The sequence below is a fragment of the Cupressus sempervirens genome, chromosome 11 (assembly GCF_028749045.1).
Source record: "Cupressus sempervirens isolate cs-2001-9-10 chromosome 11, ASM2874904v1, whole genome shotgun sequence".
Taxonomy (NCBI): Eukaryota; Viridiplantae; Streptophyta; class Pinopsida; order Cupressales; family Cupressaceae; genus Cupressus; species Cupressus sempervirens.
In genome coordinates, this window is record NC_143128.1 from 753,043,224 (window position 1) to 753,066,121 (window position 22,898).

The following is a 22,898-nucleotide window of genomic DNA, read 5'->3' on the forward strand; positions in this document are numbered from 1 at the left end:
TAAAAACCACTTTTTGGGCATCCTAGGCTGTAGGTACATTTGAGTATGCCAGGCAGTACCTTGGGCAAAGTAGGGCACGTACAGTATACAATTGGTGCCCAGATAGGACCAGGATCCTAAACAACACTTGAGACTAAGTAGCTGGTAACACAAATCATAACCAATAAATCCCTTCTAACATATTTTTCATGTCTCACATTTAGTTAATATAGTTCTGTACACAAAGTGCTCATTCCAATATTTTTGTTGGCTTAGAGGAGAAAAGATTCCAAAATAAATTGGTTATTCCAATATTTCTGTGTGCTTTATCATAGTTTTTGAAGTGTTTTTCTTGTGGATTTTGGCAAGAAAGAGTCTATAGCAAGAAAGGAAAATCTCCATATTTGTATTTTCATGTTTGGCTGTACATTCAATTCCATTTCTGCCACTTTTTGGTATAGTTTTTCAATATATATTAGTCCTAGCATTGTGGTAAGATTCTATGACTTTTGTGCAAGATTTGGTTGATTTTTCCAAGATAGATGTGGAAAATCCACTGTGGCCATGCTTGCAGATTTATTAAGAAGTTTGGGGGTGAATAATATATCATATATTTGAGTTTGCTGGTTTATATCAGATCAAAAATATTTATATTAAAATCTGGTTGGGGACATTACAACATTAGTCGAAACGTACATTGTCTAATATAAAATTTATATATTAAGTGAAAATTGTCCGATGTGTGTAGCTAAAAGCAAGTAAAGACACTCTTCTGCAGAAAACCACTTGAAAATCAAGGATTTTAGGAAGGTGAAAAACAAAATTGGTAACTATATTATGTTTGGACACATAAGGGGAAAATTATCAAACAATATCCTAATAAATAATGTCCATGAAATTTTATCATGAATTAAAGAACAATACTTATGAATGTTATCTGAATTTCCAAACATTCAAAGTGTCATGTATAGAACAAGTTTTCTCAGGACTCATGAATATGGATTAGATGAATTCAATCCGAAATTTGAAATATAACCTCAAGATAAGGTTGATAGATAAAAGTAGCTACAACTCTAAGACAAAAAACATGTAATGATAGAAAATGCATGATAGAATTTGTCTTCAAAGAGTAAAAGGTACAATCAAACACTCAGTTCAGGTATACTGTAATCCTACTTCGATGGCATGTTTTCAAAATTTTTTCCATACATTTGAAGTTGAGATCACCAATTTAAAGGATAATATATGAAATAGAAGTTGTGAATGTTGTCAGAAAGTGAATTTATTTTCCTATTACAGGTTGTTCAAAAGGAAAGAGAAGAAAAACTTGCTCGTATATTGAAGGGCTTTCTTAGACAGTACCTAAAAGGTGATAAGGAGGGTTTTATTTATCGTGCTAAATGTGAAGCTCAGCGACTTTCCAAAGCAGGTAATTGGGTCATACTCAGCACTAGTCACTTTTTTTAATCAAGTTGTAGATTATCATTTTGTATGTTTAAAAGTTAGGGAAAGGTTTCTTTTGAACGATTTACTTTGTGGTGTGTGAAGGTGAATTTATGGATTGGGAGTCCAGTGAGCATTTAGTTGCATTCATTTGAAACCCATTAAGGAATTAATTAGACCCAAACATATCATGTTTCTCTAATAAATTTTGCTTTGTGATGTGCTAAATATTATAGTTTTTAATGTAACAATGGACCTCATTTCCATATCAAAGAGGTTGCTTGGTTTTCCTAGAAATTTGGAAAAGGACGTGTTATTGGCAATTAAAGTTGGTAGTGGAAAAATACCCCTTAAAACAGGATTGATTATGTGAATGAATACGACAGGAATTACAATGTGCAGTTGTCACAAAGAAAATAAATTTCAAAGCGTAGGAAGTTTGTGATCAGTAATAAAGAGCCCTAGTGAAGAGGAAAACACAATTGGCATGTGGAGAAGTACACATCCACTCTTACTGGGAATGCCATGTAATACCAGCATATATGTACTTATTTTTTTTATTGCAAGATATTGTCTTGGAGAATGTTGATTTTGATTGCCATTAATTATCTTGAAGCTTGAAAAATGTAATAACCCCAATTGGTTAAAACTTTGTCAAACACCAAATTCTTCTCTAATTCAGTTCTTTGACATTTTGTCAAACACTTTGCAAGCAAGCTTTGATACCACTGTAATATCTCTTGTCAATTCAAACCTCAACTTGTTGATTTGTAAGTCAAGGAAAATTGTCAAACACTTCCAATATGATCTCTATGCTTGCTGTTTCTGAGTTTCAGACTGATTATGATTGCTTGAAATGATGTTAAAGGGAATCTAAAAGCGTGTAATTGATTACTACTATATCTAAGAAAAGAACTAAGTGCATATGCAATTCTCTTTTGGCTTTTCAAATGCATAAAGATGAATTTTAAATGAAAAATGCGCACTTACAGCCAATTGGTATTTTGTCAAACTCTAGGCATGCATACTAGTATGTCAATCATGGAAGATCTAAATATGCATATTACATCAAATATATAGACCTGCAACTTATCACTTCTTTAGTGAGATATTTTCTAATTCAATGCTTAACATAATATCCAAGGCTCTTGGCTTTGCAACTCCAAAAAACTGAGTAGAAATGACATTATAAATCTGAAATAAAATGTGCATTTACAGTTGCTTATGACAGCCACCTTTACAATGCCAAATGACCAATTTAAATGATGCAAATTGATTGTAGAACTTGATATGCAAATCGCCTAATGAAGGAGATGAAATTGCAATCATAATCAAGCCAAGTTTTGTAGCGCGGGTACTGTTTACAGCACTGTTCACGACACTATAATATCCAACAATAAATGTATTCTTCAATTTAAGCACAAATAGAACTCCAGAATGAAGCTTTCCTGAATGCCAAATTCGGTGGATATTTCACCACCTCAAATGGTTGCAACACTGAAGGATTGACGCTCTCCAATGGCTCACTGAAATCAGAAACCCTTATTTTCTTCTTTCAGGTTTATATCAAATGCAATTGACAATAATCGGATGCCTAGCAATGAAGCTTTCACCTCTATTATTCTTTTCCCTCACCCTTATAGAAAGAAATAAAATGTTATTTAATTGCACTCTCTAGAAGCTTCCCCATTTCCAATGCAATAATTAGTTGTACTTCTAGAAAATGCACTCTCTAGAAGCTTCCCCCTTCCCAGTAAATAATTAGTTGTGCTTCTAAAAAATTAAATTAATTAAATATAAAATCACCTTTAGATTTATTTATTTATTCATTTCAATTTCTCCTTATTTCTCCACTTAGCCTTCGTAGAATGAAAAACTAAAAACTCCAATGAGGGTCTAAAAGATGGGGACATTACAAAAAATGGGCAGAATTTCCAAAAAAATGCTGGAGTTGATGAGAAAGAAGGTTGTTCTTGTCTAGACAAGGTAGATCAAATCTGTTGTTTGCTTGGGAGCTTCTATGTGGAACCTCAAAGATGCCTCAAGCAACCATAATTCTCCTAAAAATTTTGAATAGTCATTCATATAGTTAGCCATGTGTTTTAGTTTCCTTTTGGTGCATGTTGAAAGGGTTTTTCTTTTGAGTTTTAAGAGCTTTGCGAACAGGGGAAAATATTAGATAATCTATTTGCAGTTTGTTGTGTTCCTTTTTATGTTCTCCTCCTCCCTAGTTCTTCTAGATTGTTTCTTTCTTGAATTTAATATTCAATTATTGGTTGACTCATTTTGATAGAGGCTATCTTTGATTGTACTTCTTTACTTTCTAAAACATGCAAAAAAATCAGAACTTGGACAGCATGTGAGATGAATAAAATTCTTCGTTCTCTATGCTGAAAGTCCAAGCTCAAATGATTATACATTTAAGAAGCCTCTTACACTGGTCAGAATGATGGGTGCTATCATCATGTGAACTAGTGGTTTCCGTTTGCTTTTTAGTTTTTCCTTGTAGCCTTTTGGGTATAGTCAGGGTTAGAGTTTCATGTGTTGGGGCATGATGGGTTTCCTTAAAGCACACAGAAAAATGAGAGAAAATAACTTTTGAGATGTCCTTGTTATGAGGGGATGCTTTCTGTACACACCCATAAAGTTTTATGATCTGTAATGTCCCCTTTTTTTAGCATTCATAGCATAATGTTGTCGTTAGCCTATTTCCCCACAGTCCCGTAGGCTAACCAGGACATTAAAGGGGCTTAGAGGCCATTTGGCTTAGATAGTTTCAGTTGCAGGTCTTTTTGAGGGGTTTTGAGGCAACTTTGGGCATACTTACTATTTATAGTAAGTCATCTTGGATATGGTCGGGCATCCAGTAGCAGCGGTATGTTGATGGTAATTGTTTAAAATCGGCAAGAAGACTTGTTTATCATTGATAAGATTTGTTATACATTGATAAAGCTATTTTATAAAGTTAAATTTAAATATTTAACTTTATTAATGCATAGACTATAGTTTGTGGGAAATATTTAAATTAAAAGAGTCCCCTTTATTTTATAACACATTGGAGACATAAGTTACATAAAGGGAGTGATGTTTTATCCCACATTGAGAAAACGAAAGATTGAGCTCTTGTGAGAACACTATAAAAGAAAGGGAAGAGCTTCTTTTTACTAGGCTTGGAAATATGAAAGAAATTGGGAAATTCTCTGGAGATTATGTCTCAATAGTTTGAAGGACGAAATCCCTTCAAGTTGGAAATCTTGATGCCATTGAAAGATATGGTCTTGAGATTCAACAGGGTAGCAGTCTGAAAAAGTAGATAGGAAAAAGCAGTCCGAAAAAAGCGGAACCGAAAAAGCAAGCCGAAAAAGCAGTCCGAAAAAGCGGAATCGAAAAAAGCAGGCTGAAAAAGCAGTCCTAAAAAATAGTTCGAAAAAGCAAAGTAGAAGGGGCAGCATTGAAGGAAATTATTACAGCCATCTACAACCAGGTTCCCTTGTTAGTATTGTTTTTTAGGGCATTATAAGTTTCAGCTGTAAGTGTGCATTATACCAGCATTATCATTTTGTAATCCATGTAAATGCCAAAGTCTTGGCCATATTTCATGAGCATTGTATTAGAAATTTCATTGCAATTAAGAAGATAATAGTTGCTGGTGTCATTTAAGCAATTCAATATCATTATTTATCAGCTAGTTAGTTTGCATACCAACTGTTTGTAAAAATGCCAGTTGGCTGTAGGTATTCATTTCTCATGCTTAGATCATATATATGCATTGAATATTGTCAAAATTAGTAGCACACTCATGTTAGGTCATTGCGTAGTCCATTTGGAGTCTTCTAGCACAACATTCTCATTGATGCAAATTGAAGAAAGAGTCATTTAAAGCCAGCTAAAATACTATATCAGTCATACGTCCCTTGCATGTGAATTGTTTGATGAAATTCTTTGAGCTTTCATCAGCAAAACAGTGTAATTGATTGCATTACTTGGGTTGCTCAGAATCCAACCCATAACTAGACCAGTTTGAACTGGGTACAAAACAATGTATGGTTTTGGACTTCTTTATTATAAGGAATCCTCATGGCAAAATCCAAGTAATACTCAGTTTTGTACTTTTTCTACAATTCACTAGGTCCATGTACAGTTCAAACATTGGCTATTGCATCGAAGTCAAATTAATAACAGAATTCAATTCTTTTATCCTAGGTTGCTGGTCTATTTCACAATTGGGTTTAGGGTTAGGTTTGAGTTTTGAGTTCATGAGGTCTATCATTTTTTTTGGGAGGGGGTGAGGGGTTTGTCCATACAAATGATTATACATATGTATATAATTTATTAATATTTAACATTTATTATTAAATGTACATATAATATAATTATAATTAACTTATTAATATTAATATTGAATTTTATTGTTTAATAATTTATTAATATTAATTTAAATAATTAATTTATTAATAATAATATTAATAATTAATTTGTCAATGTGAATAAACAAATATAAATCATGAAGTATAGTACTACATTCCAATAATTGTGGTCCTAGTTTTAATTCTAAATAAAAGTATAATTCATGTCCAGTCCTAGAGCTAAACATGGATGACGAAAGCCAAACACAAATGGAGGCAGGAGAATCAATATCCACCAATGAAACACAGACACCGGCCTCTCTTATTACTGAAATTAGAACACAGACAACCTTGCCATTTTCGTTTGCGAATGCAACATGAAGTGGGGACTCTTTAGATTATGCTTGTGTTGTTGGAGGACTTACAAGTTACCACAATCTTTATGATTTTTTTTGCTAGATTTACATTCCTTTGTTTGTCGCAGAAACAACAACGGTGCTAATAACATCAGACCTACCTTTGGAGCTGAACATTGAAAATCATTGTCATGTAAAAATCTTGGCAAAGTGCTTAGAAATGCTTGAAATTCCTAGCTAGTTCTCCTGGGTTCTGCAATATTCCTGTTATTGGATAAAAGTAAAATAATAACTTTTACTTGGGGTCCTGATTTATTTATGTATATCTCAAGCCCATCTTTAATTTTCCATTGGTGTAGGTGTTTGCCATGTTATGTGTTGGGATGTTGTTTCTCCCTTCGGAGTGTTCATCTGACTGGGTATATATGTCCATTGGGTTTAGTTGTTGTAGATATGCAATTTTGGATTATTTTATCGTACTACTAATTCCTGTTGGAGTTCAGTGTTGTTCGCCATTTTGGAAGTGAAAGATCTTCCCTTCTTGGCTATTGTAGTTTTGGTGGGATTCAACTTTCACGCTATTCCATTCTTTGTATTACTTTTCTTCGAATATGGTACATTTGGAGTGCCATCTTTGTGTGCAAATATAAATTCTATGTTCGCCGACAATTTGCATAGATTCCTTTTCCTTGGTGAATATCCTGATTATATTGGGCATCCAATTAAGAGTATGCATTTGTTTTGGGCAACTTAATCTTCATTTCCTGGACCTACACATATGATCATTTAATGGATCTATGCCTATGGTCATTTCCTAGACCTACACCTACGAACATTTATTGCACCTACACCTATGGACATCTCTTGGACATACACCTACAGGCTCTTCCTCCAATGAAGACGTCAGGAACAGTACAGTGGTATCAGAGCTAGTGATTGTGCTAGCCTATGGAAGTGAATGCAAGTTTATAGCTGAAGAAGAAAGCGAGATCTCTTCATTGATAGAATGGGGGAGCCACAAAATCCTATGACAGAACTCATGATTCTTCTACAAGAACTCAACAGAAACCAAATTTAGATCAATGAAACACAAAGGCTTATGTAGGAAACATTACAAAAAATGGTCAAGGGAAAAGCATTCGGAGAACAAAATGGGCATAGCAAAAACTTTGTTATAGGGAGGAAAAACCCTCAACCCTCTCGCTCATGACCTTTAGTACCAATCTTCCCTTGAAGGATGGAAGCCCCATGCAAAGAACAAGATCCCACCTCCTATGGAAATGCAAGAACTTTGAGAAGATTGGAGGAACGTGAATATGGAAGGTGATATATCCTACAAAGACTATCTTGATCTAGGAATGAGATATTGTGTCAGAAATTGTGGTTATTTTAATGATGACCGCAGGAGGAAGATTGGGAAAGTGAATTTATCACCATTTGATGGATATGGAGCAATCACTGCATAGGCATGGGTTCTAAACGTAGACACCTGTTTTCAGCTCAACTTGATGCTCGAAGAGGAAGAAATCAATTTCGCAGTACTCCATCTGGAGGGAGTGGCATAGGAATGGTGGCACCACAGATTGTTCACTCTCGATCATGACCAAGTGACCTCTTACACTGGGTTCACTAAGAGACTCATTGAATATTTTGACAGGAAGAATCTTGATCTAAACTTCAAAGATCTGGTGTAGCTAAGGCAAACATGTACGGTAGAAAATTACATTACAGAGTTCTAAAGGCTGTTAGTACTAGTTATAGACATCTTCGAGAGACGTCGGATTGTGTTATTCATGAATGGACTAAGGGAACCCTTAAGAAGCTAGATTAAAGGGTTTAACCCGTGCACTCTCAATGAAGTTGTTAAGAAGGTGTGTGACATGGCCGCATCTTCTTCCAAAACCCACATACTACTCCAACACCTCCCCCATAGGAAGACAAAGACAAGGAACCAACTCAGAAAAAGCTTTCACTGGATGAAGACTCTCGGCAAGAGCTCTAGAGGAGAAAGATTTGTTTCACTTACAAGGAGTCGTGGGGATCGGGTCACTACTGTCTTGGGAAGGGGAAGATTCATTACATTTTAATGTTTCCTGATAATAAGGAAGGTAAAGTATCCATAATACCTGGTGAAGAAACTAACCGAGTAGAGAGAATAAATGCACTTGTTTAAAAAGGGGGTTCCATTACTACCCTCAGTACAACGGTTTGAAGTAGTATCTTCAGGGTTCGTGGCTCCCTTTAGGGAAAACGAGTCACAATCATGATTGATAGTGGTGCCACACTTAATTTCATCAATTCATCATTGGTTGCTAATAAGGCCTTGCATACAGTAGAACATGGAGGATTTGAGGTTAGGGTTGTGGGAGGAACATTGTTACCCTCCACACATGAGTCCACAACTTACCATTACCATGGGAAACTATACCCTGATGGATGACTTCATCATAGATTAAGATGACACGGATATAATTTTGGGCATCCAGTGAATGGAGACCCTTGATCAGTATACCCAAAGCTTAAAGAGGATGGATTTTTTATTTGAGATAGATTATAAGAAGGTGCTACTAAGAGGAATGTCAAATAAAGGTCCTATGGAAGTAACAATCAAGATAAAGGCGATTTTCAAACAAAATATGATTTTGGAATCTAACTTACACCATAGAGGCAAGTAAAAATGTGATAGTGTACACTATACTCTATTCCTTGAATGACTGGCGGGCTTATTTGTTGGTCAAATACTCTAAAAATATTTTTGCATGTCAGTTGATGGATGGCTATATACAGGATGAAAGATACAAGGTGATAAATGATATCATTTACTACAGCGATAAGGTTCATGCCTAATTCCAAATAGGCGAAGTTGATCGTAGAAGGCTTTCAAGAAACGGAGTTGCACTTGCGTCAGGGAAAGCAATTTTAGGGATGGGAGGATTGTAATATTTCTATTTTAAAATAAAAATAAAATAACTTTTTTTATTTGGGGTCTCGATTGATTTATGTATATCTCTGGCCCATCTTTAATTTTCCATAGGCATAGCTATTTTCCGTGTCATGTGTAATGTTGTTGTTATAAAATAAATTTTAATTAAGCTATTGTAATTGGGCCAATTGATTTAATATATCTCAAACCCATTTTTATTTTTGTTTCTGTAGTTTGTGTCGCCGTCGGCTATCTTTGTATACCTCGGGAAGTTTTCCTCGACGGGTATTTAAGCACGACATATAGGTAGTTGTTAGGTATGCAATTTGGATTATTTCTTTGTACTGTGAATTCTTGTTGGAGTTCTTTGCCGTTCGCCATTTCGGAAGTGAAAGACCTTCCCTATTTGGTTTCTCCGGTTTCAGTGGGATTCGACCATCATCCTATTCCGTCGCCTGTAACGCTTTGCTCGGATCTGGCAAGTCGGAGCACCATCCATTGGCAATTATTAATTGAATATTGTTTGTGTTCGAATCTCTATTCTTGTTTGGTATTGTCTGATGAATTCAAAATTAATAGTTTAAATTGCAGACTTGAAATCATTCTTTTCCGTACCCCCTCCATTTCTCACAACACTTTGCGCAACTACATTACTCACCATATGGCCTCCAAGATAAGTTGTACCTCCTCCCAACTAACCGTACGACCTCCATATACCCAACCATACAACCTCCACATGCTCACCGTACGAACCCCATAGTCCCTACCCCTATGACTACTTTGCTAACTATTCTCTCTTCACCTTACGACCCCCTTATACCTCTGTACAGCCAGACTGCTAGCCATACATCATCTCTCTCATATCGTACGAGACTTTTGGTGTCCCATAACATACTGTACGACCTGCACCGTACGACCTTCAGCCTTGTCCGTAAACTCCATTTGACATCCGTACAAGCATTGTAGTGGCAATATATTGATTTTTAGGGGAGTTGTAGGTACAGATCATTATAGTGGTATCAGAGCTTTGATCCTACTAGCTTGTGGACAGTGAATGAGAGTTTATAGCCAGAAGAGAAGAAGAACCCATTCCGTTGATAGAATGGTTGCCGAACCAGAACCCACAGCTACCGAACTCATGGCACTACTAAGAGAACTTGCTAGGAATCAGGCATGGATCAATGATTATCAACAACTCATGGAAGAGACTCTCAAGAAGTTGACAGATAATAAAATATCCAGAGAACAAAATGGTCAAAGTGCGGAGTCAGTCTCGGGTAAAATAAACCCTCATCTAACACATTCTCGACCTTCCATGCCGTCTTTTTCCCCACAGATAGAGACATCACCCGGAGGGAAGCAACCGACTTTTGAAGAAATGTAAGCATAGCTGAGAGAAGACTGGAAGAATGCCAATTTTGAGGAAGAAATATCCTAAAATAATTATGCAGATTTGAGAATGAAATATTCGAGAGGTGGAAACAGAGGATATTTTAATGATGATCTCAGGAGGAAGTTGAGTAAACTAAATCTGTTACCATTTGACAGATCTGGATCCATACCTGCCCAAATTTGGGTAATGAAGGCAGATACTTCTAGCTTAATCCCATGCTAGAAGAAGTAATTAAATTTGTGGCCTTACACTTAGAGGGAGTTGCGCATGAATGGTGACATCACAACACCATCACACTGGGGCATGATCAAATAAATACCTATGCGGAATTCACTGGGAGATTGATAGACCGATTTGACAATAAAGATCCAGAACTCAATTTCAAAGATTTGCTCAATTGAGGCAAACTGGGTCGATTGACCAGTACTCAAAAGTTCAAAAACTCTCTGTTTTGGTCTCAGACATTTTTGAAAGAAGACAAATAGTCCTCTTCATGTACGGACTGACAAAACCACTAAAAGGTTGGGTAAAAGGGTTCAATCCTGCCACCCTGTCGGAGGCTATTAAGAAGGCAAAGCGTATGGCATCATCAATAGCGTCATCCTCACGAAGTTACTCACATTCCAAACCATTGGTGTTTCCAAGGGACAAAGATGACAAACCTCCACCGACGAAGCCGTATGTGGATGAAGCTACCAGATAGGAGCTCCAAAGGAAGAAACTATGTTTTAACTACAAAGGACCATGGGAACTTGGGCACAGATGCCTTGGAAAAGGAAAGATTGACTACATTGAGGTCGTGTCTAATGATGAGGATGAATTGGAAGAAATACCCTCTGAAGATAACCAACACCACGACGACACCAACATGGCTAGTTTAAACTATACGGAAAGAATTGCAGCATTGGTACGGCGTGGAGGAACTATCGCCCTAGCCAATAGTTTGAGGTGCACGGTTTTTCATGTACGGGAACCCTTCAAGGACAAAGGGTTATGGTAATGCTCGATAGCGGAGCCACTCTAAACTTCATAAACTCCTCTCTAGTGAAACGAAGAGGTCTACCTACGGAGATGCACGGAAAATTTTAGGTCAAGGTTGCCGGAGGGACTATACTACCCTGCACACACCTTGTTCCTCAGCTAAGTAGCACAATGGTGAATCACACGGTGACTGAAGATTTCTTCATAGTAGACTTTGATGATATGAAGGTTATTCTAGGCATACAGTGGATGGAGACACTTGATGAATACACTCAGAGCTTCAAACGGATGGACTTCACTTTTATTGTCGATGAAAAGAAGGTTGTTCTCCGCGGAATGACAAATGAAGGTCCGAAGGAGGTTTTTGCTCATCGGATGGAGGCAATTTTTTGGCGTGATGACGTTGCTTGGGCTGCACATTGTTTTGTCTCCGTGGAACCTATAAAAGGGCAGTAGACACCTCCCCAGGATGATGATCTGTAGAATATTTTGAGTGAACATGATAAAGTTTTTATTGACATTCGTCCTGGCCTGCCGCCTCATCGAGGCTTTGAACATACTATCGAGTTGGAAGCTGGAGCCAAGCCGTTCATAACCACACCCTACCGCCATCCCAAGAAATTCAAAGATGAGATCAAAAAGACTATTCAGGAACTATTGGAGAAAGGATGGATTCGTCCCAGTTCTAGCTCCTTCACGTCATCAGTGGTATTGGTCAAAAAGGACGGGACGCTACGCATGTGTGTGGACTACCATGCGTTGAACAAAAAGACAATAAAGAATAGATACCCCAATCCAAGGATAGATGAGTTGTTGGATGAATTGCATGGCATAGTCTATTTTTTGAAAGTAGATCTTTGTTCCAGATACCATTAGATCCGCATGAGGAAGACGTGGAAAAAACGGCCTTTCGTTGTCACTACGGGTATTATGAGTTCCTGGTTATGCCGTTTGGATTAACAAATGCACCTACTACATTCCAATCATGCATGAATCGCATCTTCAACAAACAATTGCGTAAGTACTTACTAGTATTTTTTGATGATGTTCTTATTTATAGTAGGACATGGGAAGAGCACCTGAAGCATTTGGACGAAGTTCTACGGATCATGAAGAATCAATCCATGTTCGCCAAGCGATCCAAGTGTGAATTTGGTATGATGGAAATATTGTACTTGGGGCATGTTGTCAGTAAATATGGAGTTCAAGTTCACTAAGAGAAGATTCAAGCTATCCTTGGTTGGCCTCCCCCGAAATCACTCATGGAGTTGCGAGGATTTTTTGGATTGTGCAGTTATTACTGGAGGTTTGTAAAAGGATTCTCTCAGCTCAGCTGTTACATCCCAATTTTTGACCTAGCTTGAAATATAGCCATTGAGGTTCGCATGAAGTTAGTTGGCAATTTAATTTGTTATAATCTGATGAAATGGTAAGATAGTTACTAATTATGATTTCAAGTGAAGATGACATGTTAGTTGATCATTAATCATGAATTCATGGAATTGAGATGAAGGTTAACTGTTATGATTATTTATGATTAAATAATTTATAATTTAACTATGGAGAAATTCCTTGTAGGAAGCATGTCGAAGGGGTGGAAGCATTGTTAGAAAAGAATTAGGCAGAGCATCACCATCACTGGACAGATGGGTAGAGGACCTAGCGACTAGGAACAAAATACATTTGCGGGGCCCACATGAGTTATTTAATAATTAATTTAAATAAAATAATTGAGTTAAAATATAAAACATATCTCAAAGGATTTTAATTTATCTTTCATCATACTATTTTGATAATTATTTATATACGCGCTTATAGAATAAAAAAATGATTTGGTACCATTATAATTTAATAATTTAATAAAGTGATGTTTTAATATTCAAAATATAATAACATTTGAATTATAATATTCAAATTATAATCTTCCAACTTTATTTTTCCATCTTAATATTCATGCTTTTAACCGATTAACACTTGGCATGGAAATCAATTTAATATTTGGCAATTCCAATTGTCTTTTAATCTTCCAACTTTATCTTCAAACCATTTAAACTTTCTTTGTTTTAAAACATTTGGAAATCGAATGGTTTATAATCTTGAAACGGCGGAAGTCAAAGAGTCTTTTAAGACCTTTTTATTTTCTTATCTTTAAATTTGAATTTATGATGTATTTGAAAGGCTTTTTATCTTTGAAACCGATGGGAGCCAAGAAGTCACGATTCGTTCCTTATACGGAAGCCGTGAGAGGAGTCATGGGTTATATATTTCTTTCACCCGGCTATTCTTCTTGATTACGTTTTTTTCTTTTCAAAATTTATTATCTCCCTTCTTCCTTGCGTTTTCACTACTCTCCTCCCAAAATCTGCTATGTTTGTTACCGAGCCATAAGAATAACGTTTTTAGAATAAATCCTTTCTAGCTCTGTAATCTGGTTCATTTTCCTCTGAGTTCCTCTAAGTCCAATAGAGATAGAAATTCGAAAGAAGGGCAATATACTACAGAATTTAATAATACTGGCCGGTAGAAGGAGAAACCTGAGCTTGAAAACAGGTCACGTGATTCCTTGTTCTCAGCCAGCTCCCATTCTTTTTCTTTCTGAATATTATCAACACTTTGTGAAATTTTTTTACCATTAATATCTTGATGTTGTCGAATATTCTGAGCAGAGAAATGAATAAGAAGTGTAGACGGATACATAACTCCAAGCAATAGTCAGTTTTATAACAATCTGATATCTTGTTCTTTGATTTAAATTTGAATATCCATGAGAATACTTGAATTTTGGGGTTTCATTTTGTGGTTCGCTTTACCGATTTAAGGTTTTGATGATTCAAGATGAAATGATTGCTTTGTTCTTAGAACTATAGAGAAATGATCCATATACTATTGTTATATACAATAATTGCAAACAATAATTCAGATATTGTTGTTAAGTTAAATAATAGCAAGCAATGATGTAGATCTTATGATTGATAAATTGCATTGGTTGCTGAAGTTATATGACTGCCTGCTTTAGATTTTCCAATGTCTTGTTCTTGTTTTACACTTGATTATTCACGAGAATACTCAATTCTGGATTTAAAGGATAGGGTTTCAATTGAGGAGTATTAAACAATATTTATACATATATATTTTCCATCCATTATTTATATCTACTTTCTCAATCTGATTCGACATGTTCTCCTCAGTTGGTTAAGACCGAATTTATAGAGACAATCCATTAAGCTATTTGCTGAAATGTGAAGTGTTTATGATTTTCAATTAATAAAATGATTCCTGAGTTCACACCAATTAAACAACTCATTGAAATTGAGGTAATCATGATTATTGGAATGAATCCATAAGTTTGCAAAGCTTTAACATATTACCAGGCATGAGATTAGAATATATTGACACCGAGGAAATCACCTGGCAATGAAGCCATAGTAATGATGAAGAGGTGTGTAACCAAATCAAAATCATGAGGAACACAAAGGAATTCACCTAGCAAAGAGGCCAAATAAAGGTGAAGAGGTGTAGATTTAACCTGCAAACCAAAATCAAGAAATCAAATTTGAATAATGAACTATTAATAGCTCATGCTTGACCCTGTTGTTGTAATCTCTTGCTCTCAAATCATATGATGTGTTAAATATCAGGATGCCTAGTGGATGGCAAGATAATCCCTATCTATTCCGGGTAGGGAGGGCCTTTCTCGTTAGAGATCGTGTGGGGATAAGATTTGGTCCAAGGTTGGGTGGTTAAGCCCCTGACAATGTTACACCTCTCCATAAGTTATTGGATGTGCATCGGATAAAGATGAGTCATACATTCAATTGGTTGCCAGAAACAGGTATTATCACTTTTATGATTAATATGCAAGAAGGTAAGAATAATTGAGTTATTTCATCATTTCACCTAGATGCAAGAGATAGATTTTATGGATTGTTTTTCATTTATATGAATATTGAATATAAGTATATGTTCTAATCTTGAGTTAGTCACAGTTAATTAATCGAAAGGAAAGGAATCTGAAGCCCTAATTGATTGAGAGATGACTGGAACCCTCATTGATACAGTGGTATGAGAAGCCCTAAATTGAACCCGTGGTATTGGAAGCCCTATTTGAATCAGCGGTATTGAAAACCCTAATTAAATTTGTGGTAATGGAAGCCCTAAGTGATATAGCGGTACCAGAAGCCCTAAATGAATCGATGGTAAATGATGCCCTAATTGATACAGTGGTATGTTATGTCCTAATTTAAAATATAGTGGTATTTAATTGAAATTATCATTTGATTTTAAGATAGCGGTTTTAGATGATAGTTGTCATGTGAAATTGTTATAGTGTATTTGTGGACTAACCCAGGTGGTTGCAGAAGCATCCCTAGTTTGATTCGATCTTAGTTTTCCCAGGTATGTGGTTTTCAATTTCTATAGTAATTTCATTTGATGGTAATTCAAGTTTTTAGTTAAGAAATTTTCTCTATCTAATTTTTAACAATAAATCCTATTCACATGAACATGAATGATATAACTGTCTTCCTATGAAACGAAGTAATAATTGTATGTTTTTGAGTATGTTAGATGTTAATTTAGACTCGGGAAACCGAATGTAACATCAGTGCCCCATTAACAAATCTGACAAGAAAGGGTTCCTTTCAGTGGAATGAAAAAGCACAACTCACTTTTGATAAGCTAAAAGAAGCAATGAGCACTTGTCTCGTACTTGCATTGCCTGATTTTACTCGAGCTTTCATTTTGGAGTGCGACGCATTCAAAGAAGGCATTGGTGCAGTATTGATGCAAGATAGACAACCCATTGTCTATGAGAGCAGGAAGCTTACGCAAACAGAACGCTTATATTCCATTTATGACAAAGAGATGTTGGCCATTGTACATGCACTAGCCAAGTTCCGACAGTATCTAGTTGGTGCCAAGTTTGTGGTTCATATGGATCACAATAGTCTGAGATGTTTTTTGAAGGGGACTTGAATGAGAGGCAACAAAAGTGGGTAAGCAAGGTTCAGTCTTTTGATTTTGACATTGAATATGTGAAAGAAAAGAATAATGTGGTTGCAGATGCTTTGTCCAGGAAACTCGCTATTTGCTTAGTGACCCAGATTTCAATTGACTAGAAAGCACATTTGTTGGTAGAATATTCCAAAAACACATTTGCTTGTGAGTTAATGGATGGCAACACCCAAGATGATCGGTACAATGTAGTGGATGACATCATTTACTACAAGAATCAGATATTTTTTGTCCCAGAATCCAAATTGAAGCAGAAAATCTTGAAGGAGGTACACGACTCATCCTTGGCAGGACACTCGAGTTTCCTCAAAACGTACAGACGTCTTAGGGAGAGGTTTTCATGAAAAGGACTTAAAGGATAGGTATTGCAGTATGTAAGAGAGTGTGTGGTCTGCCAACAGAACAAATCCGAACATATTCTACCTATCGGATTACTGCAACCTCTGCCCATTCCAGAACAAAAGCGGGAAAGTATCTCGATGGATTTCATTATTGGACTTCCCAAGGTAAATGGAAAGGATTGTATTTACATAGTGGTTGACAAATTGTCGAAGTACACACATTTCGTTGCCATCTCCTTAGAATTTTAGGCCGTACAGGTAGCCGATCTATTTTTAGAGAAGTTTTTCGTCAGTGATCGAGATGGATGATTTATTAGTATCTTCTGGACAAAATTGTTTCGACTGGTAGGAACAGAATTGTCTCCAAGCACTAGTTATCACCCCTAGACAGACGAACAGATGGAGATTGTAAACAAGTGGCTTGAAGGTTACCTTCAGAATTACGTTTCGGCACAACAAACATGGGTCAACTGGATGCACCTAGGGGAATATTGTTACAAAACCACTTACCACATGTACATCGGGATGACACCGTTCAAAGCACTATACGGGTATGAACCCCTTTCCTTCATTGACATAGTTCTGGGTGACAGTCGCACACCAAGAGCGAGGGATTGGCTTCAGGAGGGACAGGACATATTGAGATGCTTGAAGGAAAACTTACAATGCACACAGAATCAACAAAAATCTACGTTGACAGACATTGAATCGAGAGAACTTTTGAAGTAGAAGACTTGGTCTATCTCAGACTTCAACCATACTAGCAATCCTCATTGAAGGAAAAAGGGAAAGAAAAATTGAAGCTACGATTTATGGTCCTTATTGGGTAGCTCGCCGCATCGGTGAAGTTGCCTATGAGTTGGAACTTCCAGAGGGGAGTCGTATTCATAACGTTTTTCATGTCTCTTGCCTTAAGAAAGCTATGGGACAGAACATCACGGTAGTGGTAGACCTTCCACAACTCAATGAAGAAGGAAAGCTTGTACTGGAACTAGCCGAGATCATCGAAGTACGTGAGAAGATCTTGCGAAACTGCACGATGAAGGAATATTTGGTATGTTAGAAACACTTGCCATTGGATGACACGATGTGGGAAGGTGAGGACATTCTACAACATCCGACATTGCATTTGCTTGAGGACAAGCAAAATTTGGGATGGGAGGACTGTAATGTTCTTATTATAAAATAAATTTTAATTAAGCTATTGTAAATAGGCTGGTTGATTTAATATATCTCGAACCTATTTTTATTTTTGTTGTCGTCGGCTATCCTTGTACACCCTCGGAAAGTTTTCCCCGACGAGTATTTAAGCACGACATTTAGATAGTTGTTAGGTACGCAATTTGCATGAATTCTTTGTACTGCGAATTCCTATTGGAGTTCTCTGTCGTTCGCCATTTCGGAAGTGAAAGACCTTCCCTATTTGGTTTGTTCGGTTTCGGTTGGATTCAACCCTCACCCTATTTTGTCGCTTGTAATGCTTTGCTCAGATTTGGCAAGCCGGAGCACCATCTTTTGGTAATTATTAATTGAATGTTGTCTATGTTCAAATCTCTATTCTTGTTTGGCATTGTTTGATGAATTCAAAATTAATAGTTTAAAGTGCAGACCTGAAATCATTCTTTTCCATACTGCCTCCGTTTCTCATAACACTATGCACAACTACATTACTCATCATATAGCCTCCAAGCTAAGTCGTACCTCCTCCCAACCAGCTGTACAACCTCCATATACTCAATTGTTCGACCTCCACATGCTCACTGTATGGGCCCCATAGTCCCTACAGTACAACTACTCTGCTAACCATTCTCTCTTCACCGTACGGCCCCCTTATACCTCTGTATGGCCAGATTTCTAGCCATACATCATCTCTTTCCCATTGTACAACACTTTTGATGTCCCGTAACATTCTGTATGACTTGTACTGTACAGCCTTTAGCCTTGTCTGTACACTCAATTTGACATTCGTACAAGCATTCCAGTGGCAATATATTGATTTTTAGGGGAGTTGTAGGTACGGGTCATTACATCATGTGTCAGCATGTTGTTTCCCCCTCGGGAGTGTTCTCCCGATGGGGTATATATGTCCGTTAGGTTTAGTTGTTGTAGGTATGGGATTTTGGATTATTTTATTGTACTGTGAATTCCTATTGGAGTTCAGTGTTGTTTGCCATTTTAGAAATGAAAGATTTTCCCTACTTGGCTACTCCAATTTCGATGGGATTCAATCCTCACCCTATTCCGTTCTATCTATTACTTTGCTTCAGATCTGGCATATCTGGAATGCCCTTTGTCAGCTAATATAAATTCTATGTTCAGCAACAATTTGTATACATTTCTTTTTTCTTGTTGAAGATCTCTGTTGGTGAATATCTTGTTTATATAGGGCATCCAGTTAATAGTGCACATCTATTTTGGGCAACTGAATTGTACTATTCCCTTCTAATAAATAAAAATAAAATAAAAACTTTTATTTGGGTCCCAATTGATTTATGTATATCTCAGTCCCATCTTTTATTTTCCGTAGGCGTAGGTGTTTGTTGTGTCATGTGTTGGCATGTTCTTACTCCCTCGGGAGTTTTCCTCCGATGGGGTATGTATGTTTGTTAGGTTTAGTTGTTGGTATGCGATTTTGGATTATTTTATTGTACTACAAATTCCTATTGGAGTTCAGTGTTGTTCGCCATTTTAGAAGTGAAAGATTTTTCCTATTTGGCTATTCCGGTTTTGGTGGGATCCAATCCTCACCATATTCTGTTCTCTATAGTACTTTGCTTCGGATTTGGCACATCTGGAGCGCCATCTTTGTCTGCTAATATAAATTCTATGTTCGGCAACAATTTGCATACATTCCTTTTCCTTGGTGAATATCTTGTTTATATTGGGCATCTAGTTAATAGTGCATATCTGTTTTGGGCAACTCAATCTTCATTTCCTGGACCTACACCTATGGGCATCTCCTGAACCTACACCTACGGTCATTTCCTAGACCTACACCTGGACATTCCTTGGATCTACACCTACAAACATTTCCTGGACCTCCACCTACAGTTTCCTCCTCTAGTCAAGACATCAGGAACATTATAGGTTCATCTGGGATGAACCTATAGGGAAAATTATGAACCCTGACCAGACTTGCTGCATACCAAACTGAATCCAAACCTGGGATGAACCAAGCCAGTCTCCGATGTGTTAGGGGGAAGGAACCATTATTAGGTTAAAGAAAAGATCATGACATGATGACCTTGCAAAATAATTCAGAAGATAACAATCAACTTTAGTTACCTCAAATGAAATTAATTGATGATAGACTTGACAAAATGTACATACAAACATTGAGTTTCCATATGAGTGCAACACCATGTACACCATGCATTCCAAATTAATGCACCAGCCTAATTAACTTCTCATCATGAATAAATTAATAATGCATGCATTAAGGAAGTAAGATATTCATGTGTTTATGATTTTAGAATAATGAAAGTGCATATTTTTACAAAAATCTGATGAGGCATGCAACGCAATGATGCATTTAAGGGAGAACAGATTATACTTAAAGATGCTAATTTTAATCTTGGGAAGTGTCCAACATATTTTTTTTCACACCCAAAATTTGTTGAAGTAACATACATTTTGACTTTTGAGTATACATATTACGTATATCCCCACCATATAAGAATTTCCCTTCCCAAGTATTTTCAGATGCCTCATTACATTAATTATGTTTACACTGGCTTCCTCTGCAAGATTGCTGAGAAGGATGGTTTACTTTGCATGCCATCCAACTAAAGTAGTCGCTAAAAGTAAAAGTTCATTAGCTAGAGTCACTTCCCTCACCATCTGTCAAGTCAGAATAATATAGATTTATCAAGAACTTAAGCAATAAAGCTCTTGACAATAAATTCTAAATACTGAAAAAGATGTTTAAATGTCACTTGTCCTTAGGTTATAATTTTCCTCTCCAAGATCCCTATTTGACAACCTTGGAATTCTCTGTTTCTGACAATGTTGATTATCATCCCAGATTAACATAGATATGATAAAATATGGAATGTTTTCCATTATTAATCTTATTATTTTTTGGGAACTCCAATGTGAAACTTGGGTTTTGTTCTGTGTTAAATATCATATGAATTGTCTTCATACATGTACCCATGGCCTTGCTTCTTGTTATGTCTAGGCTAAATATACTCAAATTCTTTAGGCTTATTGAACCACATTAAACTTTCATTTGTTAAATCAAAGTAAATTTTTCTTGTTTTTTTGTAAGATATTTTTTCATTGTTAGTTTTCATCTCCTATGTTTCTGTACAGCATTTGGAGTCGATATTTTGCACACAATTGGCTATATATATGTTAGACAAGCAGCAAAGGAGCTGGGGAAGAAGGCCATGTATTTGGGTGTACCATTTTTAGCAGAATGGGTCCGAAACAAAGGGCATTTTTTAAAATCACAAGTTACAGCAGCAACAGGTAACATATGTGGGTTACATTATTGAATTAATATTAGAAGTATACTATCTTAATTTCCATTTTAATTTTTATTTTCATTTAGAAAAATACAATTAACAGAAGCCACTTTTTCCTTACAACTTTTTCTCATATTTTTCAATAGGTGCTTTTGCTTTGCTACAATTACAAGAAAACATGAAAAGACATTCAAGGACAGAAGGAAACTACAGTGAGAGTGACATGGATACATATTTACAATGCAATAAAGAGTTGATGATAAACTCACTATGGAAGCTTAATGTTGCTGACATTGAAGCTACACTCTTGCATGTATGTCAAATGGTATGTTTTATGACTCATTCAAATTACAGATTTTTAAAATCAATTTAGTCATTTAACTATATGATGTATAACACAAAGATGTTTCTTCAGTAGAAAACTATTTAATTATTTCCTACATTGATATATTCATTCTCATCATGATGCTTCTGTATAGAAATGAATCATATAGTTTCAAGTCTCAACCTCAGTTGAAGAAACCAGACATGGGAATATTTTTTGCCAACCCAAATTTTTAAAAACTTGAACTTTGGCAATTTCTAGGCTAGCCCAAGAATTTTGAAAACTCACGACTTAGAAAAACATTGGCAAATTTATCAAATATTAAAAATTCATATATTTTTACAAATATTCTAAAAAAACATGCATATTGCTAAATTTATGGAACATATTATTGGTTTTCCTCACATATAGATCGAAATTAGAGTTCCATGCACTTCATAAATGAAAACATGAGTCCAATTTTTCAATAATTATGAACTTTAAGTTTTAATATCAATAAAAATTAAAAATCATAAAGTTCTTCTATAGCTTAATCTTAAAAAAGGTTGTTTCTGTGTGTGGATGTTGTGGAAGAGGATGGTGTAGTTATAGTATTTTCAACAAGAGTCTCAACACGAGCCTTATGGATAGGATCAAGTTGTGCATGTAGTGAACATGCCCTTAAAGGTTTGGTGTCTTCTATAGCTAAATCTTAAAAAAGGTTGTTGCTGTTGTGTAAGAGGATGGTGTAGTTTTATTATTTCCAACAAGATTCTCAACACGAGCCTTATGTGTAGGATGAATTTGTGCATGTAGTGAACATGCCCTTAATGGTTTGGTGTCAACTTACAATGCCCATTGTTATGTTTGATATTATTGGTCATCTAGCAATGTACTAATTGGCTGTATTGATGTAGGAGCATCCAGGTGGATGTGCAATCCTCATCATCCAAAAGATGTAAATTTTAGTTTTAGTCTTTGTATATGTTTGTTTGAATTTAGTCATTAAGAGTAATCAGGAGCTGTCAGGAATAATTAGGGACCGCTAGGAGTAATTAGGAGCTGTCAAGAGCCATTAGGAGCCGACATGCTAGTTATAGTTTTGATTTTCAATGTAATGTCCCTTTCCTGAGGTGATCACGAAAGTATTTTCCCTGTGTGAAAAGCATTGTTAAAACACTAGTCCTGTTAGTCACTATGTTTGTATGATTAGGGAGGATAAGTGGCCGTACGGTCTCAAGGAAGTAGGTCGTACAGTAGAATGAACATGTAATGGCCATACAGTTATAAGGAGGGATGCTGTACGGTTAATGAGGTGCAGCTGTATGATGAAGGTGAAGGGTGGTGTAC

General features: G+C 36.2%; 1 protein-coding gene across 6 annotated transcripts in view; it reads left to right on the forward strand.

Annotated features, from left to right (window-relative positions):
* LOC149531785 (chaperone protein dnaJ 10-like) overlaps positions 1–22,898 on the forward strand; it is a 269,087-nt gene that overhangs the window by 98,293 nt on the left and 147,896 nt on the right. For 5 of the 6 annotated variants that reach the window (XM_089809009.1, XM_089809011.1, XM_089809008.1 and 2 more), the window contains exons 5-7: positions 1,279–1,408; positions 21,090–21,248; positions 21,391–21,569. In XM_089809009.1, coding sequence (XP_089665135.1) covers positions 1,279–1,408; positions 21,090–21,248; positions 21,391–21,569 — 468 coding nt within the window. The remainder of the gene's footprint in view (positions 1–1,278; positions 1,409–21,089; positions 21,249–21,390; positions 21,570–22,898) is intronic. The other variant, XM_089809012.1, reaches the window with a different exon arrangement.